General features: G+C 52.9%; 1 protein-coding gene across 12 annotated transcripts in view; it reads right to left on the bottom strand.

The window, feature by feature from the left end:
* ATP2B2 (ATPase plasma membrane Ca2+ transporting 2) overlaps positions 1–22,586 on the bottom strand; it is a 300,569-nt gene that overhangs the window by 54,526 nt on the left and 223,457 nt on the right. For 6 of the 12 annotated variants that reach the window (XM_019651083.1, XM_019651084.1, XM_019651085.1 and 3 more), the window contains 5 exons: positions 21,730–21,987; positions 20,587–20,712; positions 7,756–7,881; positions 6,099–6,131; positions 4,930–4,989 (listed from right to left, as the gene is read on the bottom strand). In XM_019651083.1, the coding sequence (XP_019506628.1) occupies positions 4,930–4,989; positions 6,099–6,131; positions 7,756–7,881; positions 20,587–20,712; positions 21,730–21,987 (603 nt within the window). The remainder of the gene's footprint in view (positions 1–4,929; positions 4,990–6,098; positions 6,132–7,755; positions 7,882–20,586; positions 20,713–21,729; positions 21,988–22,586) is intronic. The other 6 variants (XM_019651090.1, XM_019651091.1, XM_019651092.1 and 3 more) reach the window with 2 other exon arrangements.

The raw sequence follows: 22,586 nt of genomic DNA, 5'->3' as shown, positions 1-22,586 counted from the left end.
CTGGGGATGCCCCAGAGACAAGAGCAAACCTGGCCACCGTGTTGGCTGCAGGGTCTGTCTTGATTTTCTGGGGGCTTGGAGAGAGTGTTTCTGTGGGAATTATTTTAGCAGTGAGCATCTTACAGATTAAACAGCCTTTACGGGTAATAGGGAGCAGAGTTGGCTGGCAGGGAGCAGAGAAGTGGGGGTTCTCAGGTCTCCAATGAGTAATTTGTGGTTGGTGCCTTTTGTGGGCTGAGAGGAGGCAAAGGGAAATGAGAAAGAAAGAGAGAGAGAGAGAGAGAGAGAGAGAGAGAGAGAGAGAGAGAGAGATTGATTCTAGAATGGGGAGAAGTTTGGCCAATGTGTTCCTTAGTTTCTGGCTCCAGGAGAAATATTACTAGTTTCACCTTTTCCTGCTGAAGGGGTGTGAAGCCACAGCGTGGACAGACAACCCTATGCCCAGCTCCACCAAAAGTGACCCATGCAAAGGACAGGCAGGAGCTTCCCAGAGGTGGGGTCTGAGGTACCCCAAGTGTGTCCAGGGGGCTTGGTGGGAGTGCCCTGGTTCCTGGAGGAAGCTACCAACCTCCCCTCCATCTGCGTGTGTGCTTTTCATTCTGAGGTGACCAGCTCAGGCCATAATAGACAGGAGGGGTCGGGTTGCTGGGCTCCCATGGGTGCTCTCCACCTCTGGTCCAGCACACCAGGGCATGATGTTGCCTACTGCTGGGGAAAGGGCTGAGTCTGGGGTTCCCCACACCTTATTCAGGGCTGCCTGGGACGCTCTCTTCACAGCCAGAGGCTTGTGAGCTGTGGATGGGAGGGACTGGTGGCTCCTACCTGGTGGCTGAGACACCTTCCTTCACTTGTTGGCACTGTGGGGGAAGGACACCCTCCCATCCACTGAGCCTGCCCACTGAGCTCACCCAGAACCCTGCCCATGGGCCTCACCACCTCTGGAGGGGTGTGAGGAGGTCAGCCACTCATGGACAGTTGCTGCAAAGGTAATTCTAACAGCTCATGTTCAAGAAGACCCCACCATGTGCCAGGTGCATACATGATCTCCACGATGTCATCTAGTCCTCACCACATTTCTACAAGGGTGCTCCTGTATTACACCCATTTACAGATGAGAAATTGAGGCTCAGAGAGAGAGAGGGCCTGCCTGGGTCTCAGTGGGTAAATGGAGAGCTGGCCCCAAAGCAAGTGCATGTTTCTGCCCAGTTAGGGAGAAAGCATTCATCCCTCAGCGCCTCTGAACTCAGGAGAAGGCTGTCAAGTTGGCACTGGGGGAACTGGGCTCCCGAAACCCCTGTTTGGACACCAACTAGCTGTGTGGCGTTACCTCTCCCAGCCTCAGCTCCCACCTCTGTGAAATGGGAATGCAACGTTCACCTCCCTAAACATCTAAAAATTGCCTTGGTAATAGCCACTGGACCATTCAACCTTTTGCAGTTTGCAAGTGTCATCTCCCGTCATCTTCCCGACACCCTGCAAGGTGGGTGGGAGGGCTTTTCTCACTCATTTTACAGATGAGGAAACTGAGGCCAAGGAAGGTTCAGAGGCAGCGCTCAGATGATGATAACCCTGTCGCTGCATTATCAGTGCCATAAGCACGGTCGTCACCATCGTCACTCACGGTATAGGTGACCCAGAGGCAGGCACTGGCTTTCCTGCATCCCAGCCCCACATTCTCTTTCCGAGGAAAGCACAGTGCTCTTCCCACGGCCTCTCCTGGGAAGGCTCAGCGACCCACCTGGGGCTTAAAGAGAAAGACCCCTGGTGCTCTTTTGTGAAGTTCCTTCCATTGGATTAAGAAACAAAATAGAAAAAGGCCTTTTAGAGCAAACAGGAATGAATTACAACAATTATTTTTAGTTTTAAAAATAATTTTACTAACTGGGCTAAAGGGCATGGGAGGACTCTGCTTCAATAGCTGCTTTTAGATGGCACAAAGGGGCCTTTATTTGCATTGCATATTATCAGAAGCAATAGCTCCTGTGTGTGCCCATTAACCGAGCTAACAATTTCCTCTTTTATTTCCATAGTGACCACGTGGCCAGAAAAATAATCACCAATGCATACGTTTGAGGAAGGGAGCGGTGTTCTGGGGGTGCTCTGGTGCAGATGGCATGATTTCCCAGAAGCAAGGGACTTATTGGGGGGCTCTCTTCAGCTACACTGGTACTTGCCTGGCCCCAGAACTGTGGAGGGACAGCCAGTTCTGGCTCCACGTGGGGCCTGGAGGATGGGCTTTGTTTCAGGGGAGCTGGGATGGAAGACAGGACCCAAGATGGGGAAGTAGGGTGGAGACTCGGAGGCCCCTCTGCATCAGATGCCAGACGCAGCTTTGCCAAATGGGTGTGTTCACTTCATGCATTGCCAGGGACATGGGTGTGAAAGGCATGGCTGCGGAGCATTCATGGCCTGATAAGCAAACTTTGGGGAGATAGACCACTAACTCGGAGACCTGGGAGGTGTCACGTGTCTTCTCCGCTTCCGCATTTCTTCCTCTGTGAAATGTAACAATTTCAGCCAAGGTGATGCTTATGTAAAGCATTTGCAAAGTGCCCTGTAACTGTCTGGAGTTAAGACTCATGTATTATTAATCATGACTATAAGAAATGTATTAAATAGTGATATGTTAATAACTGCAAAGTAAATAATAAAATAACAGTGGCAATCATAAGGCCTCCAGATGAATGGAACACACCCACCTTTCAGTTGGGACAGGGCTTGGGGGAATAAAGGCAGGGGAAATACTGTCACTGAGTTTGTTTTCTATCTCCAAGTTATCCCAATTTGGCTCAGAGGAAGGAGGGGAGAGGAACAGTTAATTCTCTCGCTCACCATGCCTCAGGCCAGCGCCTCTCAACCTTTAATGTACTCTGCCTGGAGTCTGGAGCCTGGAGCCTGGAGAGCTTGTCAGAAGCAGATCCTCATTCAGTAGGATCTGGGGTGGGGCCAAAGATTCTGCATTTCTAACAAGCTCCTAGGAGATGCTCAGGCTTCTGGCCCTCTGATCACATTTTGAGTGACAGCTGAGAGTACTGTTTCCCAAAGTATATTATGGGGCATACCAATCCCATAAGATTCAGCCAGGAAAGGTCCAGCATGGGAAGCCTGCATGGCTCTGTCACTCTCCACTACACACCAGCATATTCAAGGCTCTGTGAAGTCCTGCAACAAGGAAGAAACCACTTCTATCCAGTGGTTCTTAAACATTTTTGATCACAGGACCTTTTTCTTGGGGGAAAGACCTCTTGATAGCCTTGTGAAATTTACAAGACACACGCCCGTAGGGAAATCCCGGATTAGGGAAAGCAACACACATTTTAGAGCCAGCCAGGCCTGTGTTCAAATCCCAGCTTCGCTACTTTCTAGCTCTGTGACCTTGAGCTAGTGTCTTGATTTCCCTGAGCCTCAGTTTTCTCATCTTTAAAGTGGGGATAATAAGCTGTATCACAGGATTGTCATGAGGATTAAATGAGATGGCAAGTACGCATGCTAACGTGCCTGGGGTACAGTAGGTGGTCAAGAAATGACAGTTTCCCATCTTTCCTGCAGTTTTTCTGCTGTAGTTTGGAAGTGAAGGTACTCTTTTTTGGGACCGGCCAGCCCAGATGCAGGCTCGTTGCCCTGGAGGAGGCAGGATGCCACATCCTGCTTCCTTCTCCCCCAGGGCTGTGGGTTTGCCTACCGCATTTCTCCCTGTCATCCCCGTCACCCCTCCCTGACGCATGACACCTCCCACACCCCAAGCTGTCTTCCTTTCTCCTCCTTTGCCTGAAATAGACCCACACCCGAATTAGCCCTTCTTGGCAAGGCACTGCTTACAAAAGTGTCCTGCCCAGCCCCTGACATCTACAAGGTCACTTTGAATTCAAATCACTTCCATCTTTGGTCATTTTGAATCCAGGTGGCTCAGCCAGAGGTCTGGGGCAGGGGATGGGAAAACTCCTGTTTTCCAGGAGTAGTGAGTAACTCACACAATGGTGGAGAAACCTGCAGCCCAGTGCCTGGTATGCACGGACACCGGGGCAATGGTTTCATGACCGAGCCCTAACAGCTTTCAGCAGTTTAGGAGCAGCTTGGGTGGCTATCATGGTACCTAATTTGGGGACAGGGGGCATATCTGAGTAATAGAAGCCTCACTGCTTTGAAGATGGGAGGGTATAGAAATAAGAAATCTTCTAAAGTCTTGGAGGCAAGCAAGTGGAGTTCCTTCCTGCCTGTGTCTGAGGTGGTAAGATGCAGGTCCCAGGTACAGTGGCAGCCCCTTATCCCCGGGTGGGCCAGTCAGAATGCAGAGACCCAGGACAAATGCTCCAGCACAGGCAACAGCAAGAAACACCAGTCCACATCCAAGGGACAGAACGAGGCCCGAGCCCAAGCGAACCCTCTGCCCATTCGCTCCATGAAAGAGAAGAGAAAGAAATGTCTACCAGTGGCTCAGCCATGCTATGGGGTGGGGCCAAGTAGCTGAACCCCGGCCTGGGTCCCCCTGCCTCAAGGCAATTTTAGAGTCGAGGACTGGAGCCTTTACTGGGGACCCAGACGCCAGCTTCAGCCCAGGACCTGACCCCAGGCCTTCTTCCCAAAGCTGGGGCCAGGAACGTGCTTAGGAGAGGGCCACACAGGTGGGGTGCTGCTTCTTGGGGCCAAATCGGAAGCCAAGGTCATGTCCCTCTTCCGGGCTCTCCTGGGGGTCAAGGGCCCAACAAGAGCCAGCGCTGTTTTGCCGCCGAAAGTGGGCGTGGAGCAGATTCCCGGTGGTGGCTTCTCTCTTAAGCACCTGCCCCATATGAGAGGACAACTGTCCGGGAGCTGCCCATGCACATCCAAGATCTGTGTGGTCCAGAACAGGGAGAGGCCAGCCCAAAGTTGGGGGTGGGGGAGAGAGATGCCCATCCACCGGAGACCGAGAGCTCGCCATGGGAGACGTACCATTGACTAGGCTGGCATTTGCACTATCTGCAGCATTTGAACCTGCCGCACCATCGGCCGCTGCGGGGGTGGGAGGGATGGAAAATGCAGTGTGTCACAATGGAGAAAAGCAACAATGCAGAACAGCAACAACAATAAAGACATGAACCAACTGGCGGCAAATAACATGACTATTCTTCAAAGAAAATCTCCGTTGGAAATCAAGAAACTCAAATTTGGGGGTGGGGTGAGATGTTCTCACAGAGATGCCAGAGAAGTCGGGGGCAAAAACTCAGACATGGAGGGTCTTTGAAATAAAACATGGAGGATGATCAATATGGTTAGGCAGATGGCACTTGTTCTGTGGTGAGGTCTGGACTGATGTACCCTCTTGGCCCAGCCAATCAGGTGAGTCCCTGCCAGAGAGGGTTCTATGAAAAGAAGGGGTCTGGCTGCTCATCAGGGCCAGAGGGGCCCAGAGCTGTGAGTCAATTCAAAATATTCAACAACCAGTGCAGTGCGGCACCGGCCATTCTGAATGGGTGTCACTATGACCACCATTGCGCTTACCGTCTGTTGAGGGCAGGGACCTAGCAGGATTCCTGCCCTTGACTCAGGCCACTGCCCATGGCCACCTACTCCTTCCTAACTAGTCCTTAAAAGATTGCCTCAGTAACCCCCATGTGAGATGCCCAGCCATTTAAAAAGGTGACATGCCGCATTTTGTGCATGAGACAAGAGAAGTACTAGTGTGTCTTCCTTACTTTAGAAATTAAAAATGATACGGGATGGTCAAGTTCACCCTTGTTCTTTCTTAGGGGAAGGGAATGGGTTCTGTGGGAAGGAGAGGGAAGAGACACAGCTGGGTGGGGTGGAAGCAGGTCGTGCTCTGTGGGGGGTGGGCAGGGGAGCAGGGCTGTGGGGTCCCACGGTGATCGGCCCCTGCATGCATGTGTGTGGGGCTGTGTGGAGGCAGTGCTGGTGCCATTGGCATTGGCCGGCAGGGTGAAGCACTGGGAGGGCAGGTAGGCGGAGTGGGGTGCTGGCTTGTCCTGTGGGGCTGGCATCACCCGGGGCACAGCCCCTGCAGTCAAGGAGACTCCTCCCTGTGTGCTGGGGTCTAGGGCCCGGGTTTAGTGGTCAAAGGCTACTGCTATTCCTAAAAGCCCCTGAGGGGTGTCTTACTGTACCTGGTAGCTGAAGGCCATCCCCCTTCTTCACACCTGTGTGATGATTTTTGAGACATATTAATGAAGGAGAAGCACACACAGCCTCATCTGCATGTGCGCGTGCACACGCGCGCGCGCGCACACACACACACACACACACACACACACACACACATTCCAGCCCTCCTGGGGTCATCTGAAATGGGGACCCAAGGCTGGTGGGCTTTAAGCAATGTCCCTGGTGGAGGTGATGGATGGCAGTGCTTTGGGGGCCCAGCCCTGGCTGTGCTGCTCACGGGACCTGAGAGGCAAGGCTGCCCCCACATCTGCCTCTGCCATATTGCCTCCACCTCTCCCTTGGGGTGCATGTACATGTTAAGTGAGGGACCCTGACCCATGCTCCAGGCAAAGAAAGGCCTGTCTTCCTACTGGAATTTTCAAAAACACAGGTCTGGCCTGTGGGCTCTGCCCTTCACCCAGGCCCCAGGGAGGCCATGGAAATGGGCAAAGACTGCCGCATCCTGCCCAACTACCCATATCTGCTTCACTGCCTGCATCGAGGGGCCACAGCTGGCCATAGCTTCTGTCATTGCGTGGACATTGTCCTGACATGCTCTGGGCCTCTTGGCCAGGACTTTGTTCCCAGTTTCAAACTCAGCTCTCCCCTTGCTTTCCAGGTCTGGATTTCACAGATTACACCTTAGCTCCATTGTTCCTGTTGGTGGGGCAGCAATAATCTTAGGGGGACCCCACTAGGAAATGAGTTTCACCCTCAGGAACAAGTAACCTTTGATTGTGACCCAGGCTCTGTGCCTGGTTGACTTCTGGGAGCTGAAAGTCGCAAGGATGCCCCTAAAACTCAAGGAGGAGCTACCTGCCATGTCATCTCCTTCCCCTGGGCTCCAGAAAGTCTGGGTACTGGGGACTGTCTTCTGGAGCTTGGGGAAGGAGAAAAGACAAAAGACTGAAGATGTGAGAGGAGGGCTTTCCTGAGACCAAGTGTGCGTGCTGGGTAAGGAGCCGGCTGTGCTGGGGCCAGTGGCCTGGGCCTCTTGTGTCTTCCAAGCATCTCTCTTCTGCTCTGAAAGGCATTTGTAGCCCAGGCTTCCAGCCTGCTGCACTGAGAGGGGTCCAGAGAATGAGGACTCTTTTTTTCCATGGGGGAGGAGAAGCCAGAACACAGTTGAGATGGCAGCTCTGGGGGCATAGGAGAGGGACTTACAGCAATTGACTCGGAGCCATGTTCCCCAGAAGCTCCTGTGCCCATATCTGGAGAGAATCTATAATGGGTGGGTTTGTTGCTTTGCTCAGTGGAGTTGACAGTGGAGGAATATGCCTGAGTATGAATTTCTACTTGGTATCAAGAGTGATGATGGGACCAGGTCACGCTTGAGGCTGGACACTCAACAAATGCTCAGCACCCTTGGATTGGCCTGAGGGGAAGGAGAGGCCTCTGTGACATGACTGGACAAGACAGAGACTGGGACAAGACCCTGGAGATGGAACAGACAGAGCCCTTCTGGCCTGAGCAGGGCCTCGAGGACGCAGGAGGCGGCTGTTGGCACAGGGCATGAACATAAAAGGCACTCAATAACTATTTTGTTGAGTGAATGATTCAACAACAAAAATATGTGGCCTTAGGAGCTCCTCTTCTGGTCCTCAAGGGGGTTGGGCTTACCTTTTTTGTCTTTCTTCTCTTCCTCCTCGCCGCCAGCCCCCAGCAGGGTAAAGATAATGCCAGTCTGAGAGTTCACACCCACGGCAGTCACCACCATCCGTCCAGAGCCCTCCATCACGTGGGTCCCTGGGGAAGGGGATGGAAACCAAGTTACCATTGCACAGCCCAAGCCCCCTCCCCAAAGGAGTGGAAGGAATTCGGTCCCAGTGGGCTACTGGCAATTTGCCTGCTGAGGTCCTAGGGCACCATCCATGGTTAAGGTTCCAACTATGAAACTTTTAGATGATTTCATCTTGGGACATCACTGTGATGGACCTGGAGCTCAAAGACTCAGTTCTCACGTCCCCAGGCCTATCATCTACTATCCTCTCCTGGAGACAGGCCTCCTTCCCTCCCTCTCTCTCTTCCTTTCCTCTCCCAACCTTAAAGACCAAGTAGGGACTACTCTCTCTTTTCCTCATTGATTGATCTAGAACCGGACCTCCTTTTGCCTAATTCTATAACCACTAAAGAAATGCCAGCTAAGCTCTTTACAGGACTACTGCAAATGGGGTCCACCCCCTCCTAAAGATCTGGGGAAAGAATCTAGAGCTCTGTGAAATTGGGTGAAAAAACAATAACATCTTTATTTTCACAAACATCTAACTGAAATTTAGCATTTCCTCCCATTATGAATCTAGGCAACAAATTCCAGGAGTGTTAGTGGTGCCCCAATGCCATTCACATGTTGCAAGAATCAGAAATTGTTTTCTTATCACTTGATAGCAGTTATAGATGTCATGATCCTTACCCGTGTTTTACAACTAAGGCAGTTATTAAGCTGACTGCTGATCTTGTTACGCAATGTGCCAATAAGGAAGCACATATGTTACCATACCACATGTTAATTTTTTTATTACTTTAATTATTTCAATCTCATCAGCTTCCTTTGTGATCCAATGTATTTTATTTTATGCATTCCAAAGTGTTATTCCAAGTAGGGGTGGCACACGATGATATCAGACTTCCCCAGGGGTCCAAGGTGCAAGGAAAATTAAGAACTCCTTTCCCAGAATTTTAGATTTTTCTAACTGGGTTCCAAAGGGCCCTGGAATTTTTTCAGAGGACAGCAGGAGCAGCTGTGTGTGTGTGTGTGGGGGGGCAGGGTGCGGTGAGGAGGGAGGCCTTCGGTCAGAGAGGCTCCACTTTTATTCGTCTTCGGGGTTTCTGTGTCAGCTTTTGTTTGACTAGATGGTCTTGTTGCTACTGGAAGGCAGGCCCCTCCACCGTACAGGTCAGGGAACAACTTGTCCAAGACCACTCAGGGAGTTTGTAGCAGAGTAAGGATAAAAGACAAAGGTAAATCCACTGAAAATGTGGTCTATCCATACAATGGAATATTATTCAGCCTTAAAAGGGAAAAGAATTCTGACATGCTACCACATGGATGAGCCTAGAGGACACTATTCTAAGTGAAATAAGTCAACCACAAAAAGACAAATAGTGTGATTCCATTTACATGAGGTCACTGGAGAAGTCTGATTCAGAGACAGAACGAAGAATGGTGGTTGCCAGGGGCTGGGGGGAGGGGAAAATGGGGAGTTAGTGCTTCATGGGGACAGAGTTTCACTTTTACAAGAAAAGGTTTTGGAAATGGAGAGTGGTGATAGTTGCACAACAATATGAATGTACTTACTGTCATGGAACTGTACACTTAAAGGTGTAAAGTGGTCAATTTTATGTTATGTTTATTTTACCATGATAAAAAAAAATTGGAAAAATAATATGAAAAAAAGGGAAAACTTCTGAAGCTGTGGCTTCACTGAGGAAATAAGGTGACCCCAGGGAGGGTAGTTGGGACCCAGGGCAGGAAATGGACAACAGCTATGACAACCCAGTTCTGAGGGCAGGAGACAGGCGGCCCTCTATCTTCAGGCTAGTGTTGGAGATGCACGGCCACTGCGTCCTGCCTTAGCAGCTTTCACAGAGCAGGCGGACCACTCACAAAAACAGAGTTGGCACCTATGGCCCTGAGGCATGTCATCTGCAGAAAGCTCAGGGCACACCTGGCGAGGGCCCCTAAGTCCCACCAGCGGCCACTCTATTTAGTAAAGACTCTAGGTAAGTGAACTTTTGCCAGTCAGGCACTCATTTTTTTTTAGTTATTAGTTTAAATTTTTTCCACTCTGGGTAGAAAACGTAGCACATATTTCTTCGCCAGAGAAGTCAGAATCTAGTCTTGGCCTGGAGCAGTATCTGGGACCATCCTCAGGCCGCATGGTAAGAATGAACCAGGTTTCCTAGACAGGGTGTGAGGGCCCCGGTGGCCATGAACACTGACCCCCGACGCTAAATGGCCTCGATGACCTGCTTCTTGAACTCTTTTTAGAGTTTTTCTTTCTTTCTCCTCAAGATTGATCTCCACTTCCCCCTGTTTTCAAGGTAATTTGTCTCTAACAGCCTTCTCTTTGGTTTCCAATTCACTTCAGACTTGAAGTCTAGGTCAATAAACACCTTAGAATTGTATTTAAAATAAATGTCAAGAGGTTCTGCGTTAGGACCTGAAGCAGTTTCCTTAAAGCTAGGAATCTATTTGCACTTTTCAAGAGGTATCGTCCACCCTTCCCTTTCCCTTTTAGGATCTGAGTGATATCGTGAGATTGTGGTGCGTGTATGTGTGCGCACGTGTGTGGTGTTCCAGCCTCTTGGTCTCCAGGATCTCAGGATCTTATAGTACTTTACAGACAGACAGACACTCTCCAGTAAGGTCCTTTAAAGCAGGTAAAGGTCAGTCTGTCCATTCGTAGATGGATAAATGAAGCCATGAAGGCTCCCAGAGGGGGCACGGAGCCCATGAGCTATAACAGAACCCAGGTCCTTAGATGACAAGCTCTTCTGTTGGCTCCTTGCCCATTCCCAGGACAGAAGGACAGTGCTCTTTTGTCCCTGAGCAGGGAATAGGTGAGACCACAGAATGAGCTTGGACACTGATTCCAGGCCAAACAGCCCAGGCCTGGTGTATTCCCATCACAGGCAGACCCTGGAGCCCACCTACCTCCCAAGGGGGACAAATTGGGAGAACCAGGGCCCAATAACAGGACCTTGGTAATTATAGTAATTTGCTGATAAAATGCTTTCTTGTGCACTGGCTCAGCTCAGGTGGGGGCTGACAGGGAGAGGCGTTAAATATCAGCAATGTTTGACAGATGAGGAAACCGAGGCCCAGAGAGGTCGCGTGGGCGTGGGGGAGGGGTCACTGCAGATCTTTAAATAAGAGGGAGGACCACACCTCACTGCATTCACAGCGTGCAGACAGCAGTGATGGAACCCAGCTCTGCCTTCTGTAGGACACCTGCTGTGCCAGGCAGTGTGCTAAGCCCTTCACATCAGTCATCTCACGAGTCCTCCTCGGTTTACGGAGGAGGAGGCTGAGGCTCAGGGAGAAGTGGCTTGCCCAGACTCAGAGCTGGGGAGGGGCACAGCCAGGAGCCTATTCTCTTTGTCACACACCACCTCTCCCTCCAGGAAACAAGGCCCTCACACCTTGGTCTCAAACGCATTCGTGAAAAAGTCTGCTTTGCCTGGGTGGCAATGGAGAAGCTGCTCCCCATCTCACCAGCCCTAGGTGGGATGGAAAAAGACACAGGGGGCCAATTTCCACCCAAGATAATCAGACCCCAAATCACCTTCTAATCTAATCACTCCCATCACAGCAGGGAGCTGGCAGCTCTATACTGGAAGGCAAGGAGGAGGGAGGACGGAGGAGGAAGTTAGGGAGGTGGCCTCTGGCCACGACTCAGGGGACACCAGGTGAAGGCACAGCATGCCCCTGCCAGCCTCGGAAGACGGAGCCCTGGGTGCTCCTACAGGCCTCAGCAGTAGATGGGCCTGAGGAGTTGGGGGTATCAACCTCCCCCTCTGGTCCTGCTGCCTTCTGGGCCCCAGCCTCAGCGCTGACCACTGTCCCTAGCTCAGAAAACCTCCAGAGCTCCCTAAAGTCCAAATGCCTTGGTCAGCAGCCCCTGGGGCAGACCCCAGCCTTCTTCTGGCCTTTGGACACTGATTCCTGCCCCATGGTGTCTGCCTTGGGGGTGCGCCCATCTCACCAGGCCTTCGTGTCCAGCCCCACCCTCCTCCGCCTTTGCTTGTACTGTTACCACTGCCTGAATGCCCTTCCTCTACCTCTCATCTGAAACCTCCTCTTTCAGGCTCAGGACGAATGCCCCTCCTCTTACTTAGGTGGCCTTTCTGATCCCCACAAAGGGACTTAACTTTTTTCTCTGAATTCACCCCTGTGGTTTCTCCTAGGGATGCTTCCAGGCCTGGCCCCTCCCACCAGATCGGGAGCCCCTTGAGGGTAGGCTTTGAGTGTGGGTCTCCTCTTAGCCTCCCGCAGCAGAGCCTGGCTTGCAGCTGGAACTCCGGCATCTTTTTTTACTGCTACCTCCTTGTCTGTGTTTTCCACGGTGGGCATGTGTTACATTTATAACGGAGAACGCCACAACCTCAAGAAGCCATCCTGGCGGTTTTACAGAGTCTAATTCATCTGAGCCTTGCCGTCCTCCCTGCCCTTCACTGGGCCATTCCTCTCTCCTACCAGGACCTCAGGGCCTGGCTGCTCCTCGTGCCAGAGGAAGAATTGAGCGGACCAGGTCATTCCCCTAGGCTGCCATAGCCCAGCTCCAGCGTCCCCTACAGAGGGCAGCGCTTACCCCAAGGGCTACAGAACTACAGGCGTGCAAGTGACAGGGTGGATGACTACATCTCTCAGAGGAAAACCTCAAGGGCTTTGGGCAGGAGCAGAGGTGAGAACCCTTTGGGTGTGGGGCCCCGGCAGGGCCTTGCTCCATGGCCCCTTGGGCACCATCCATAGCCCCCTACCTCCTCTAAGCTCCCATGGAGCCCCTCAGAATACTCCAGCATGGTGAGGGGTGAATAGGGAGGGCCCTGGGCCAAGGAGGAGGGGACCTGGGGACCAATCTGGTGTCTGCTTCTGATTTGCTGTGTGATCTGAGGCCAGCCTTCTCCTCTCTGGACCTCGGTTTTATCTTCTGTAAAATGGGGAGCTCTGGCTTAGCTCTCACCTCTCAGTGATGAAGTGTGAGTTCCCTGGGGCCCCTGGAGATGAGGGCCGCCCCGGGGTGGGGTAGGTCAACCTCCATCAAAAGGCTGCACCTTAGGGAGTTTAGATCTTGGTTTCGATGGGGCCAGCAGAGGCTTGTGCAGACAGGCCGTGAAGCCCGCTGATTGTGCAGACAGGCTGTGGAGCCCGCTGATTGGGCAATACTCTTCCATTTGATGGACAGACATGAAGGGGCAACTCTGTGCTAGGCTCTGGGGCCTGAAGGGAGGGTCCCCTGGGGTCCCTGCCCTGTAGGAGCTCATAGTGTAGTCGGGTTGGGGGGAGCAGACAGACATATAGATCAATAAGGGTGCGAGACAACAGAGATCCAAGGGCCCAGGCGACGGGCAGGGGGCACAGGCCACGCAAAGGTGGGGAGGTGGGACGGGGTGACAGCAGCGGATCAGCTGGGATGAAGCTCAGGGCTCATGCGGGAAGGAGCACGAGAGAAGCTGGGTCATGGAGCAGCCTGCTTGGGGGTTGCAGGGTTGGGAATTTGCTTGGTATTCAATAGGGAGCCACTGAAAGTGTTTTTGTGGGGAGGGAGGAAGAGACCTAATATTTATTGAGTGTTTACTATGTGCCAAGTACTGTCTGAGCTGTTTCCTCCACCTGGCTGTCACGGTTATTCTGTGAGGTAATCCTCATCTCCCCATTTTACAGACAGGGAAGCCATCTCCTGAGAGGCCATCTCCGCCTTCAGCCTGTGAGGGCAGAGCTGGGGTGGAGTACGGGTGGGGCTCTAGCCTCTGTTCCTTCCACCTTGCCGGGAAGGCTTATGGACAGAGTTGGAAGCCAGGAAGCAAGATGGAGGTCGGAGAGGGGTGGGGCAGCTGTGTCAGCCACCAGCTCCCACCATTCGTGAGAGAAAAGGAGCTCAGGCCCAGGGGACGCTGTGGTTCCTGCCGGCTGGACGGCCTGTCTTGTGCCACCTGTCCGGTCCCACCTGAACGTCGCCTTTGACCTGGCAGCAGAGGGTGGGCCAGGACCTCCCTGACTGCAGTCTCGAAGCCCATCTCTGCGTCACACTTGTTCTGAGCAGCAAGAAATGGCCCCACCTGGCCTGGTCCAGATGTTGGCTGTCTCAGGGCCAAAGGCTCACATAGTGGCAAGTGGGGTGCACTGAGCCCCGAAAGCAGAGCTGGAGGGGCCCAGTTTTACCAAACAAGGCTTTTGAGCCCAGAAAGGGCAAATGGCTGATTGAGGTTGCATGGAACATGAGGCAGAGGTTAGGGCTTGAACCCAGGGCCTCTTGCTCTCCTGGTTCCGGCTTCCCAGGTTGTACCTTCTGTGAAAGGTCCCTTTCTGGGGATAGAGATATGAAGAAGGGATGGAGGCCATTTTTGGAAATCATTATCTGCCTCCAGGCGCCAGCACCCAACGAAGCCATACAATTCCCAGCCCAGACGCAGTTCTTCCATCATTATTGTTATCAACACAGTTAATAACAGTAATAACACGCACTGGCAAAGCCCTGGGCAGTTGGCAAAGCGTTTCAGCGCCCGTGAGCCCGTCCCCCTCACAACAGCCCTGTGAGGTAGGCTTTGGTACAAGCACAACCCCAAGCCCTTCCACCCACCCTTGGCCTCTCTGGCTCAGAGAGGTGGAGTGATGGCCAAGGGTCACACAGTTGTGAGCGGTGGAGCTGGGACTTGAGCCCGTGCTCTCTCCACTACACCCCGCTGCCTCTCATGGAGAAGAGGCAGGGTAGTGTAATGGAGAGAGCACGGGCCGAGAGGCAGACTGGGCCTTCCTGCAGTCACGGTGTCGTCCTAGGTGCCCTGGAGGCGGCAGCAGTGGTGGCAGGTCCGGCTCTCCATGCCTGGCCTATCATTCGGCGGGCGGGGTGGACAGCAGGCCCAAGAGGGTGTGCTGATGTCCTGTGCAACCTTGTGCTGTTAATGCTCTGGCTCCAGGGGTGATGGAGGAGGATAGGAACCCTGCAGGGGGCCAAACCAATGGTCCTGCTGGAGCCAGACCTTGATGCTTTTGAGGACAGCCCCGACCCTGGCCCCCTGGCCACTGTCCCTTCCACGGCCACAGTGATGACACCTAGTCGCTGGTTCCCCAATTGAATTTACCATAAGATGCTTCAAGCGGGCCATGTTGCTGGGTAATGAAAGTCAGGGTCCTTGGAGGTGAGGTCACATATGGGGGCTGCAGGAAGAGCACAGGGCTGGGAGGCTAGGCGGCTGGAGGGCTGAGGTCTCGCTCTGGCCCTGCCCTCTGTGGGGCCTTACACTCCTGCTCTGGGCCTCAGTTTCCCCAGCTGCAAATCAAGACAAGACCAGGTTCTCTAGGAATCTGTGAATCTCCTGAAAGGCTGCAAAGCCACAGATATGGGCCTCTATTTCTCATAAGAGGGATCATTGCTTCCATGGGACTCCCATGGGAGCTCATGACCCAGCAAGGTTCAAAACCACTGGCCTTCCATAAAAAGCAAAGGAAGGCTGCGGGGCCGCACTAGGATAAAGGAGGCTGAAGGGGCAGGCCATCTAAATGCCACACAGTGTCCTGCGCTGGGTCCCTGGGCGGGGTGGGGGGGGAACACTGTGGGGACAGCTGACAACCGTGAACATGGACAGTATATTAGGTGACAGTATTGAACCAATGTTGAGTTTCCTGGATTGACAGCTGTGCCGTGGTTATGCATGGGAGTATCCCTTCTTAGGGATACACCTGAAGCGTGACGAGGCTCAGGCCATCACGTGTGCGTGACGAAGGCGAGGAAGCTCCTGCGAGAGCAGACGGGCACAGTGGTAACAGCAGTTGGATCAGAAGGAAGGGAGCATAGATGGTCTTTGTACTGCTCTTGCAACTTTTCTGAAAGTTTGAAATTATCTGAAAATACAGCACGAAAACAAAAGAAACGGGCCCAGGTCAGAGTTTGCACGCCAGGGCCCAGCCATCTATTGCTTGACCCACGCAGGCTTTAAAAGAATAGGGATTTCTTGCCAGCACTTCAACATTGGGAGACTGTACGTGAATATCTGGGTTGCTGGCTCCCCTTGCAAAGGGAACATTGCAGCCGCACAGGGTGGCACGTCTGCAGGCAGCAGTGGGAGGCAGCTGTGCTCTGGGTTTGGTTCCCACGCGCTCCCTGCCTGCCCTGGGGACCTCAGGCCTGTAATTCCTGAATGTTTCTACTGTGCCTGGTCCGAAGAACCTGACACGGGCCTGGGCCCGCCTGGCTGTCCTGGGGAAGCAGCCACAGGCCTTTAGGGTTTCCTTTGTGGCCTGAGTGCTGGGGACACCTGAGTCTTTCTGACAGCTAGTCTGCCCCGTTTGTCGGATGGGAGGACTTGAGCTCCTACAGGGCAGAGGTGACCACTGGAGCTGACGGAGGGCCGGGACCTGAGTGCTGTGTTTCCAAACGCTGAGCTTGCTCCACACCACACAGCACCTCACACCGTACATTTGCAAAGGACAGTCCCATCCCTCCGTGACATGGTCCCCACAACAGCCCTGTGGGGTAGGCAGGGTGAAGGACACCCCACCTGCTCCTCCATTGCACAGACACAAACGTGCAGGCAAAGGGACCTGTCTAGGGTCACAGGCTGGGCCCACTGACCCAGAACCAAAGTGTCCCTTGCTTTCCTCTAGACTGAACCAGACGCCACGAGAGGGGTTCTGAACTACCAAGAGTATCCCACAGGCATCCCCAGCCTGGTCCCGAGGGTCATCTGACTGGAAGGCCTCAGTACAGGAAAAGGGTCTGACCCGTTTGGTCATGCACAAAAATGAGCATCCAAACGGCAGCTATCCAGAGTTCAGAGCACTGGGGAGGACAGCAATCAGGGAAACCTTCTGGAGTAGGCAGGCTTGTGTAGGCTGAGGGTGGGAGGAGGTGGATGGCGGAGCGAAGGCCGCCAGCCCAGAGAGAGGAAGAAGGGAGAGAGGCACGTGGCTACTTCGATATAATCCCATAGCTGGGGTGACTCTCCCATTTTACAAGTGAGAAAATGGAGATTCAGAAAGGGGAAAAAGCTTGTCCAGGGTCTCCCAGCCAATTAGGGGGGGAGTTGGGATTTGAACTCAGGCCTGTTTCCCCCTCAAGTCCAGGCTCCATCTGAGGAATGGAAATGGAATCAACCCATCATGAGCGCCCCTCTGCTGGCACCATGCTAGGTAAGGCTTCACCTACATCATACCCCAGGACACCCCTATTGTCCTCACAGGTAACCTGAGGCGCAGAGGAGTGAAGCAACATGCCCGAAGCCACGCAGCGTTCATTCCAGAGCCTGGATCCGGCTCAGCTGGTCCAACCCCGCTCTTTCTACAACAGGGCATAGCCTCTCTCCTCACTCTGGCAGGCAGTGCCTGAGCCCCTAAGGTGTGCAGGACCCAGGGGTGGAGTTGGGCATGGCCTCTCCATAGCCTCAGGCTCAAGCTCTTGCCTTCAGACCTGTCTGGGTGAGAGGATGGATGTAGAAGTGCATCGCGGCGGCGTCTGTCCTGGTGTCTGTCCATTTGCATATGATCAGGGATGGATGGGACCCATAAAAGTGAGACTCATTATATCTGTTTGGGTGGCGGGACTGCGGGTGGGTTTTGCTCTTTATTTTATTTGAGATGGTTTGTACAGGGCAAAACTCAATCCGCGTTATGAGGCTGTGCCTGGAATGGGCCCAGCACAGTGTGGGTGTCACAGGCCCACGTGTGAGTCCCAGGCTGTACAGGGGTGACTGCCTGGGGGCCGTGGTGGTCAGAGAAGGCTTCGTGGAGGAGGTGGGCCTGAGCCCATGGGGGGGAGTTAAATGAGCAACATGGAAGGGAGAGGGCCATTTGGGAGGAGGGAACAGCTTCAGATGGAGCTGGACAGAGGGGACTGAACAAGGCGGGTCTGCTGCAGAGGTACAGGGTGGGCGTGGCGAGGTGAATCTATGGCTCTCACAGCGGGGAGGGGCCCTGAATGCACCGTCCATTCAGTGCTTGGGCCTACTTTACCACACTCTCACCCACGACCTGTCCAGGCCCTGCTCACGCACAGTCAGTGGCCGGTAACTCACTACTGTCAGGCAGCCTTTTTTGCCGTAGCATGGGTCTGACGGTTACAGAAGTCTTCTCTTCCCAGTTAGATTGCTTTCTATCGGGCCGACTATGCTGCTTTCTCAGCTTTCTCACTGTTCTTTCCCATGGGCCTCTTGCCTCTCCCCTGCTTCGTACAATTGTGTTTCTAAATGTCAGTGCGGCTGCTCACAGTCAAGTTTCATTTTCTTCAGGCTAGCTCCCCTGCGCTCTGGCGATCTCTGTGGGTCCTCACTCTTGCTTTCTTCCTGCGCCCCCCTCCCTGGGCTTGTGGCCTCTGTGAACTTAATGGGCACACTTGCCATATTGTGACAGGACACAGCTCCAGGGAAGGCCACTAGAAAACTTCCACCAGATAACCAGCAATCCAAGAATCTGCACAAACCAGCTGGGACCTCCTGGCCTCTGTCACAGCCTGCTCCACCTTGTCCCCGAGGACTTCGCGGGAGACCGTGGCTGCTGTCTCCTAACATCCAGAGGCCTAGGGTCTACTCCAAACCTAGGCTTCCAGCCAGCTGTCTAGGTCAAAACCAAAGCAGTTGGTTAAACTTGAGCTTGGGGGCCCCATAATGCCTTTCTTCTCTCAGTGCTCACAGACCACCCACCCCTAAGCTGAGGACCAATGCTGACCCTACTGTGACCCTACTGGTTCACCCAGATTCTTGCTGAGACCAGGAATGCCTTTTGTCTGTCCCTAGTCCCCTGTCCTTCACCACTGAGGGCCGAGTCTCCAAGGGCCTGCAGGCCTCAGCTCTCTCTTAGGATACCTTGGTCTCCTGGGACATTCAGTCCCTTTGGAGATATCCCGCCACCCCTTCCCAGTTATGAGGCTTCTCCTTGACCAGAGGAAGGGACACACCCACCCACTTAGGCCCAGCAGCACCTCCCCTCGACTTCCACTGATTCAAGTGACCTACCTGGCCACTTCTCCCAAGTGTGCTTGCCTCTCTGCTAACTACTTCAGCCCAGAGGTTGGAACCAGGGACGCAGGGCCAGGACTCCAAGCTGTCGTGTGGCCCTAAGTTCCAAGAAGGCATTTGGGGCTTTCCATGATCTCTCAGTCAGGCCCCAGGCCTTTGCACTTGCTGCCCCTCTGCCTAGAATGCTCTTTCTTTTCATTATTCTGGTTTTGGCTCAAATCCAATCTCCTCAGACATGCTTTCCCTGACCAACTAAGATTCCTGTCCCTTTCCTCTGGGTCTCTATCTCATTACCATGGTAGCATGTCTTTGATTTATCATTATCTGAAATTACCTTATAGATTTGCTTGCTTGTTTCTTTACTGTCTCTTGGATTCTAAGCTCCAGGAGGGCAGGGACCTTGTTTGTTCTATTAACTAGTGGCACACAGTAGGTGCTTAATAAATGTTGGTTGAATAAGTTGTGGATAAATAAATGCCCCAGCCCTGACTCATTCCTTTTTCCAACCTGCCCAGTAGATCTGTTGATCTCCCTCTTTGTATTTCCAGGGTGTCCCCACACCCCTCCAGACCCCTGTGCCTTTCACACATTTGCATCTGCTGGGAGGTTCCTTCCTCCACGACTCTGAATGGTGGGCTCCCGAGACCCTTTAATATCCAGCTCAGTTCCACCTCCCCCTTCTGTTTCCTTCTTGGCTTTCTGACACCTCCCTCACTCCTTCACTGCGGAATTAGCTGTTGGCAGGTCTGCTCATCCAAGCCTATCTGGCCTGGGGGCTCCTAAGGCCAGGGGTGGGTTCCAGTGCTCAGCCCAGGGCCAGGCCCAGGGTAGCTGACTAGAGGATGTTTGCAGAGCACTGCTGGACAGTAAGACTTTTGGTGCCCCTGTTGGGGGTGGGGTGTCACCTGGTTGTGCCTCACCTCTGGAGGGTTTTCTTACCTTCTCTCTTGCCCCTGCAGCGGCCAGAATGAGATTTAAAAAAAATGTAAATGTGATCAGCTCACTGCTTAAAACCATTCCAGAGAATCCTTATCATATTCAGAAAATTTCCAGATTCCTGGCCATGGCCCAGAAGGCCTGACACCGGGCCCCCCCACCTCTCCGTCTTGCTCACAGTCCTCCAGCACGGTCCTGCCTTTGGGCCTTTGCACTTGCCATTTCCTCTGCCTGGCATAATTTCCCCCAGATAGTCACAGGCCAGCTCCCACTCATCACTTACACCTCAGCTCACACATGGCCTCCCCTGACCTCCCAAGCTCCCTGCCTCCCATTGTCCTGCTTTATTTTTGTCATATATCTGTCACCCTCTGGAATTTTCCCATTGCGTCTTTCTCCTCACTACACCACCAGCTCCTCGGGGCTGGGGCCTTACCTGCCTCATCCATTGCTGCTTCCCTATCACCCAGCCCAGTGCCTGGCACACAGTAGGTGTCCAAAACGATTGTGACCTGACTGATTTTTTTTCTTATCCCCGATGAGAATGGGCTTCAATGTTCGACTTTTCAGTAAACCTAGTCACTAGAAGATAAGTTCCACAAGGGCAGGGGTTCTTTGTCGATTTTATTCACTGTTATCCCCAGGGCCTAGAGCAGTGCTGAGTGCACAGTAGGCTCAATGCACGTTTGCTGGGGAAAAGGGAGGAAGCTCTCATTTGGGGCTGAGTTGGCCAGAGATCTGGAGCCAAGAACCAATGTGTGAGGCCCTCCAGCCTCATGAAGGGGGCAGTTCTCAAGAAGCAGGAATTGGCTATGGGAGTGAGCCTACTGGTGGGCTGCAGCTCACCTGACAGCAGCATGGGGTCCTTGTCCACGGACTTGCGCACCTGGTCAGACTCCCCTGTCAAGGAGCTTTCATCAATCTTGAGGTCATTGCCCTGGATGAAGAGGCCGTCGGCAGGGAGGAGGTCGCCTGGTGGGAGGAAGGGCAAGGGAGTCAGCAGGGTCTCAGGTGGCTGGAGAAGCTGGAATATTCCCTTAAAGATGTAATTACAAGGGCAGGTTCACCACTGGGGATTGACTGCCTAGAGGTCCCAGGGTGCAGGAACCAAGATGGTGCCCATCACAGGCCAATAGGCCGTTGAAGATGAGCCACGGTAAAGGGCCCAATGCCTGGAGGGCTGAGGTTGGGCCAACAACAATCTCAGCTTAAGCAGGCATGCTCTTTAGTTTATTAAGTGCTTCTCTTGGCCTGGTGTGGATTTGGGGCCCACTTTTCTCAAGCATTCATTCTCTGGTCTCTGCTGTGATTTGGGGAATTCTTTTGGAAGGGATTAGTCTATCTTGGCGAGTTGGAGGATCCTTTAAAGACAGGCACATTATCAGGAAACCAAGCCCCTGAGAGCTGAATGAGGAGGGGTACTCCTATCTCTCCCCCATCTTCTGCCTCTACTTACCCAGGACATATGTTGTCTAAACCCCTTTGCACCACCAGTGTGCTTACCTTCTCCATGGCAGTGACACAGGCTTAGAATGTTTGCTCATCCATGTCCACTCCCCATAATACCTTCTGTAGCCTCACAGTCATCCATCCACAGCCAAATCAGGGATGGGAAATGGATTTCATCTCATAAACACATTCTCATAAACAGTGTTAGGGTCCTGGAGTGTTATGTTGAGAAGGCTTCTGAGGCTATACCTAGGCCCTGAGCTGTGATTGATTAGTAATGTCTGTGATGGGTGGAGGTTTTGAGAGTGGTGGCACATGTGCCATGTATTTGCCATTTCTGATTTCAATGGATTGTGGAATCCTACCCCTTCCAGGAAGTAGCCTTCTACTTCCGAAGGATCTCAGGTGACATTTTGACTTGGGATCAGTTTTCAAGGACCCACCCCCTTCCCTGGGCCAGCCTCTTTGGGTCCCGTTGGCCTGTCCCACCTCTGCTCAGACTCCAGCTCTGGCACCCGGCTCTGTGGCTGGGACACATACCATATTTGATTTGGGCGATGTCTCCAACCACGATCTCGGCCACAGGGATCTGGACCACCTGGTTAGCCCGGACCACCGTGAACTTCTGCTCCTGCTCGATGCGGCTCTGCAGGCCCCGGAACTGCTTCTCTTTGCTCCAGTCATTGAAGGCTGTGACCAGGACCACACAGATGACTGAGAGGAGGATGGCAGCCCCCTCGATCCAGCCTGCCTCTGCCTCCCCTTCATCTTCTGCCCCGGCCTGGGCTGCTGCACATCCTGCAGAGAGCAGAAGGAAGCAGGTAGGGTGGGGTCAGCCGGCAGAAGGGGCCTCATGGGCCTGGATTTAAATCCCAGCTCTGCCAAGTAAAAAAGGCTGATAATCAGATGATCATGATCTATTTATTCAGTGTGCCTGGGTGCCAACCCCTGTGCAAAGTGTTTTACACACATGATCTCAGAGGCACTCACTCTGCCCATTTCACGGATGTGGAAGTTGAGGTTTCTTAGAGAGGCCAAGTGACTAGCCTAAGCTAGGAAATGCAAGTGGAGAACTAGGGTGTCTAGCTTTAGAGCCTACCATCTTAGCCACTTTAGTCTTCTGTCTTTGTTCTAGCTGTGAGATTGTGGGTAAATGACTTCACCTCTCTGAACCTCAGTTTTCTCATCTGTGAAATGGACAGAATATTCTTTACCTTGGGGACCTATTGTAAGGGTTGAAATTTAATAAGGTAAGCTTCATGGTGTCTTTAGCACAGACCTGGCACACAGGAGACGTCTGATTCATGAGAAAAGAGAAAAAGATGGAATAGGATGAAGTCAATAAATATTACATGTGTATTAGGGTCTAAAACACAGTTTTTTTTTTTTAAGATTTT

This window comes from Hipposideros armiger, unplaced genomic scaffold (assembly GCF_001890085.2).
Source record: "Hipposideros armiger isolate ML-2016 unplaced genomic scaffold, ASM189008v1 scaffold_152, whole genome shotgun sequence".
In the NCBI taxonomy this organism is placed as follows: Eukaryota; Metazoa; Chordata; class Mammalia; order Chiroptera; family Hipposideridae; genus Hipposideros; species Hipposideros armiger.
The sequence above is the reverse complement of the archived record's forward strand: the minus strand, read 5'-3'. Positions and strand labels throughout refer to the sequence as shown.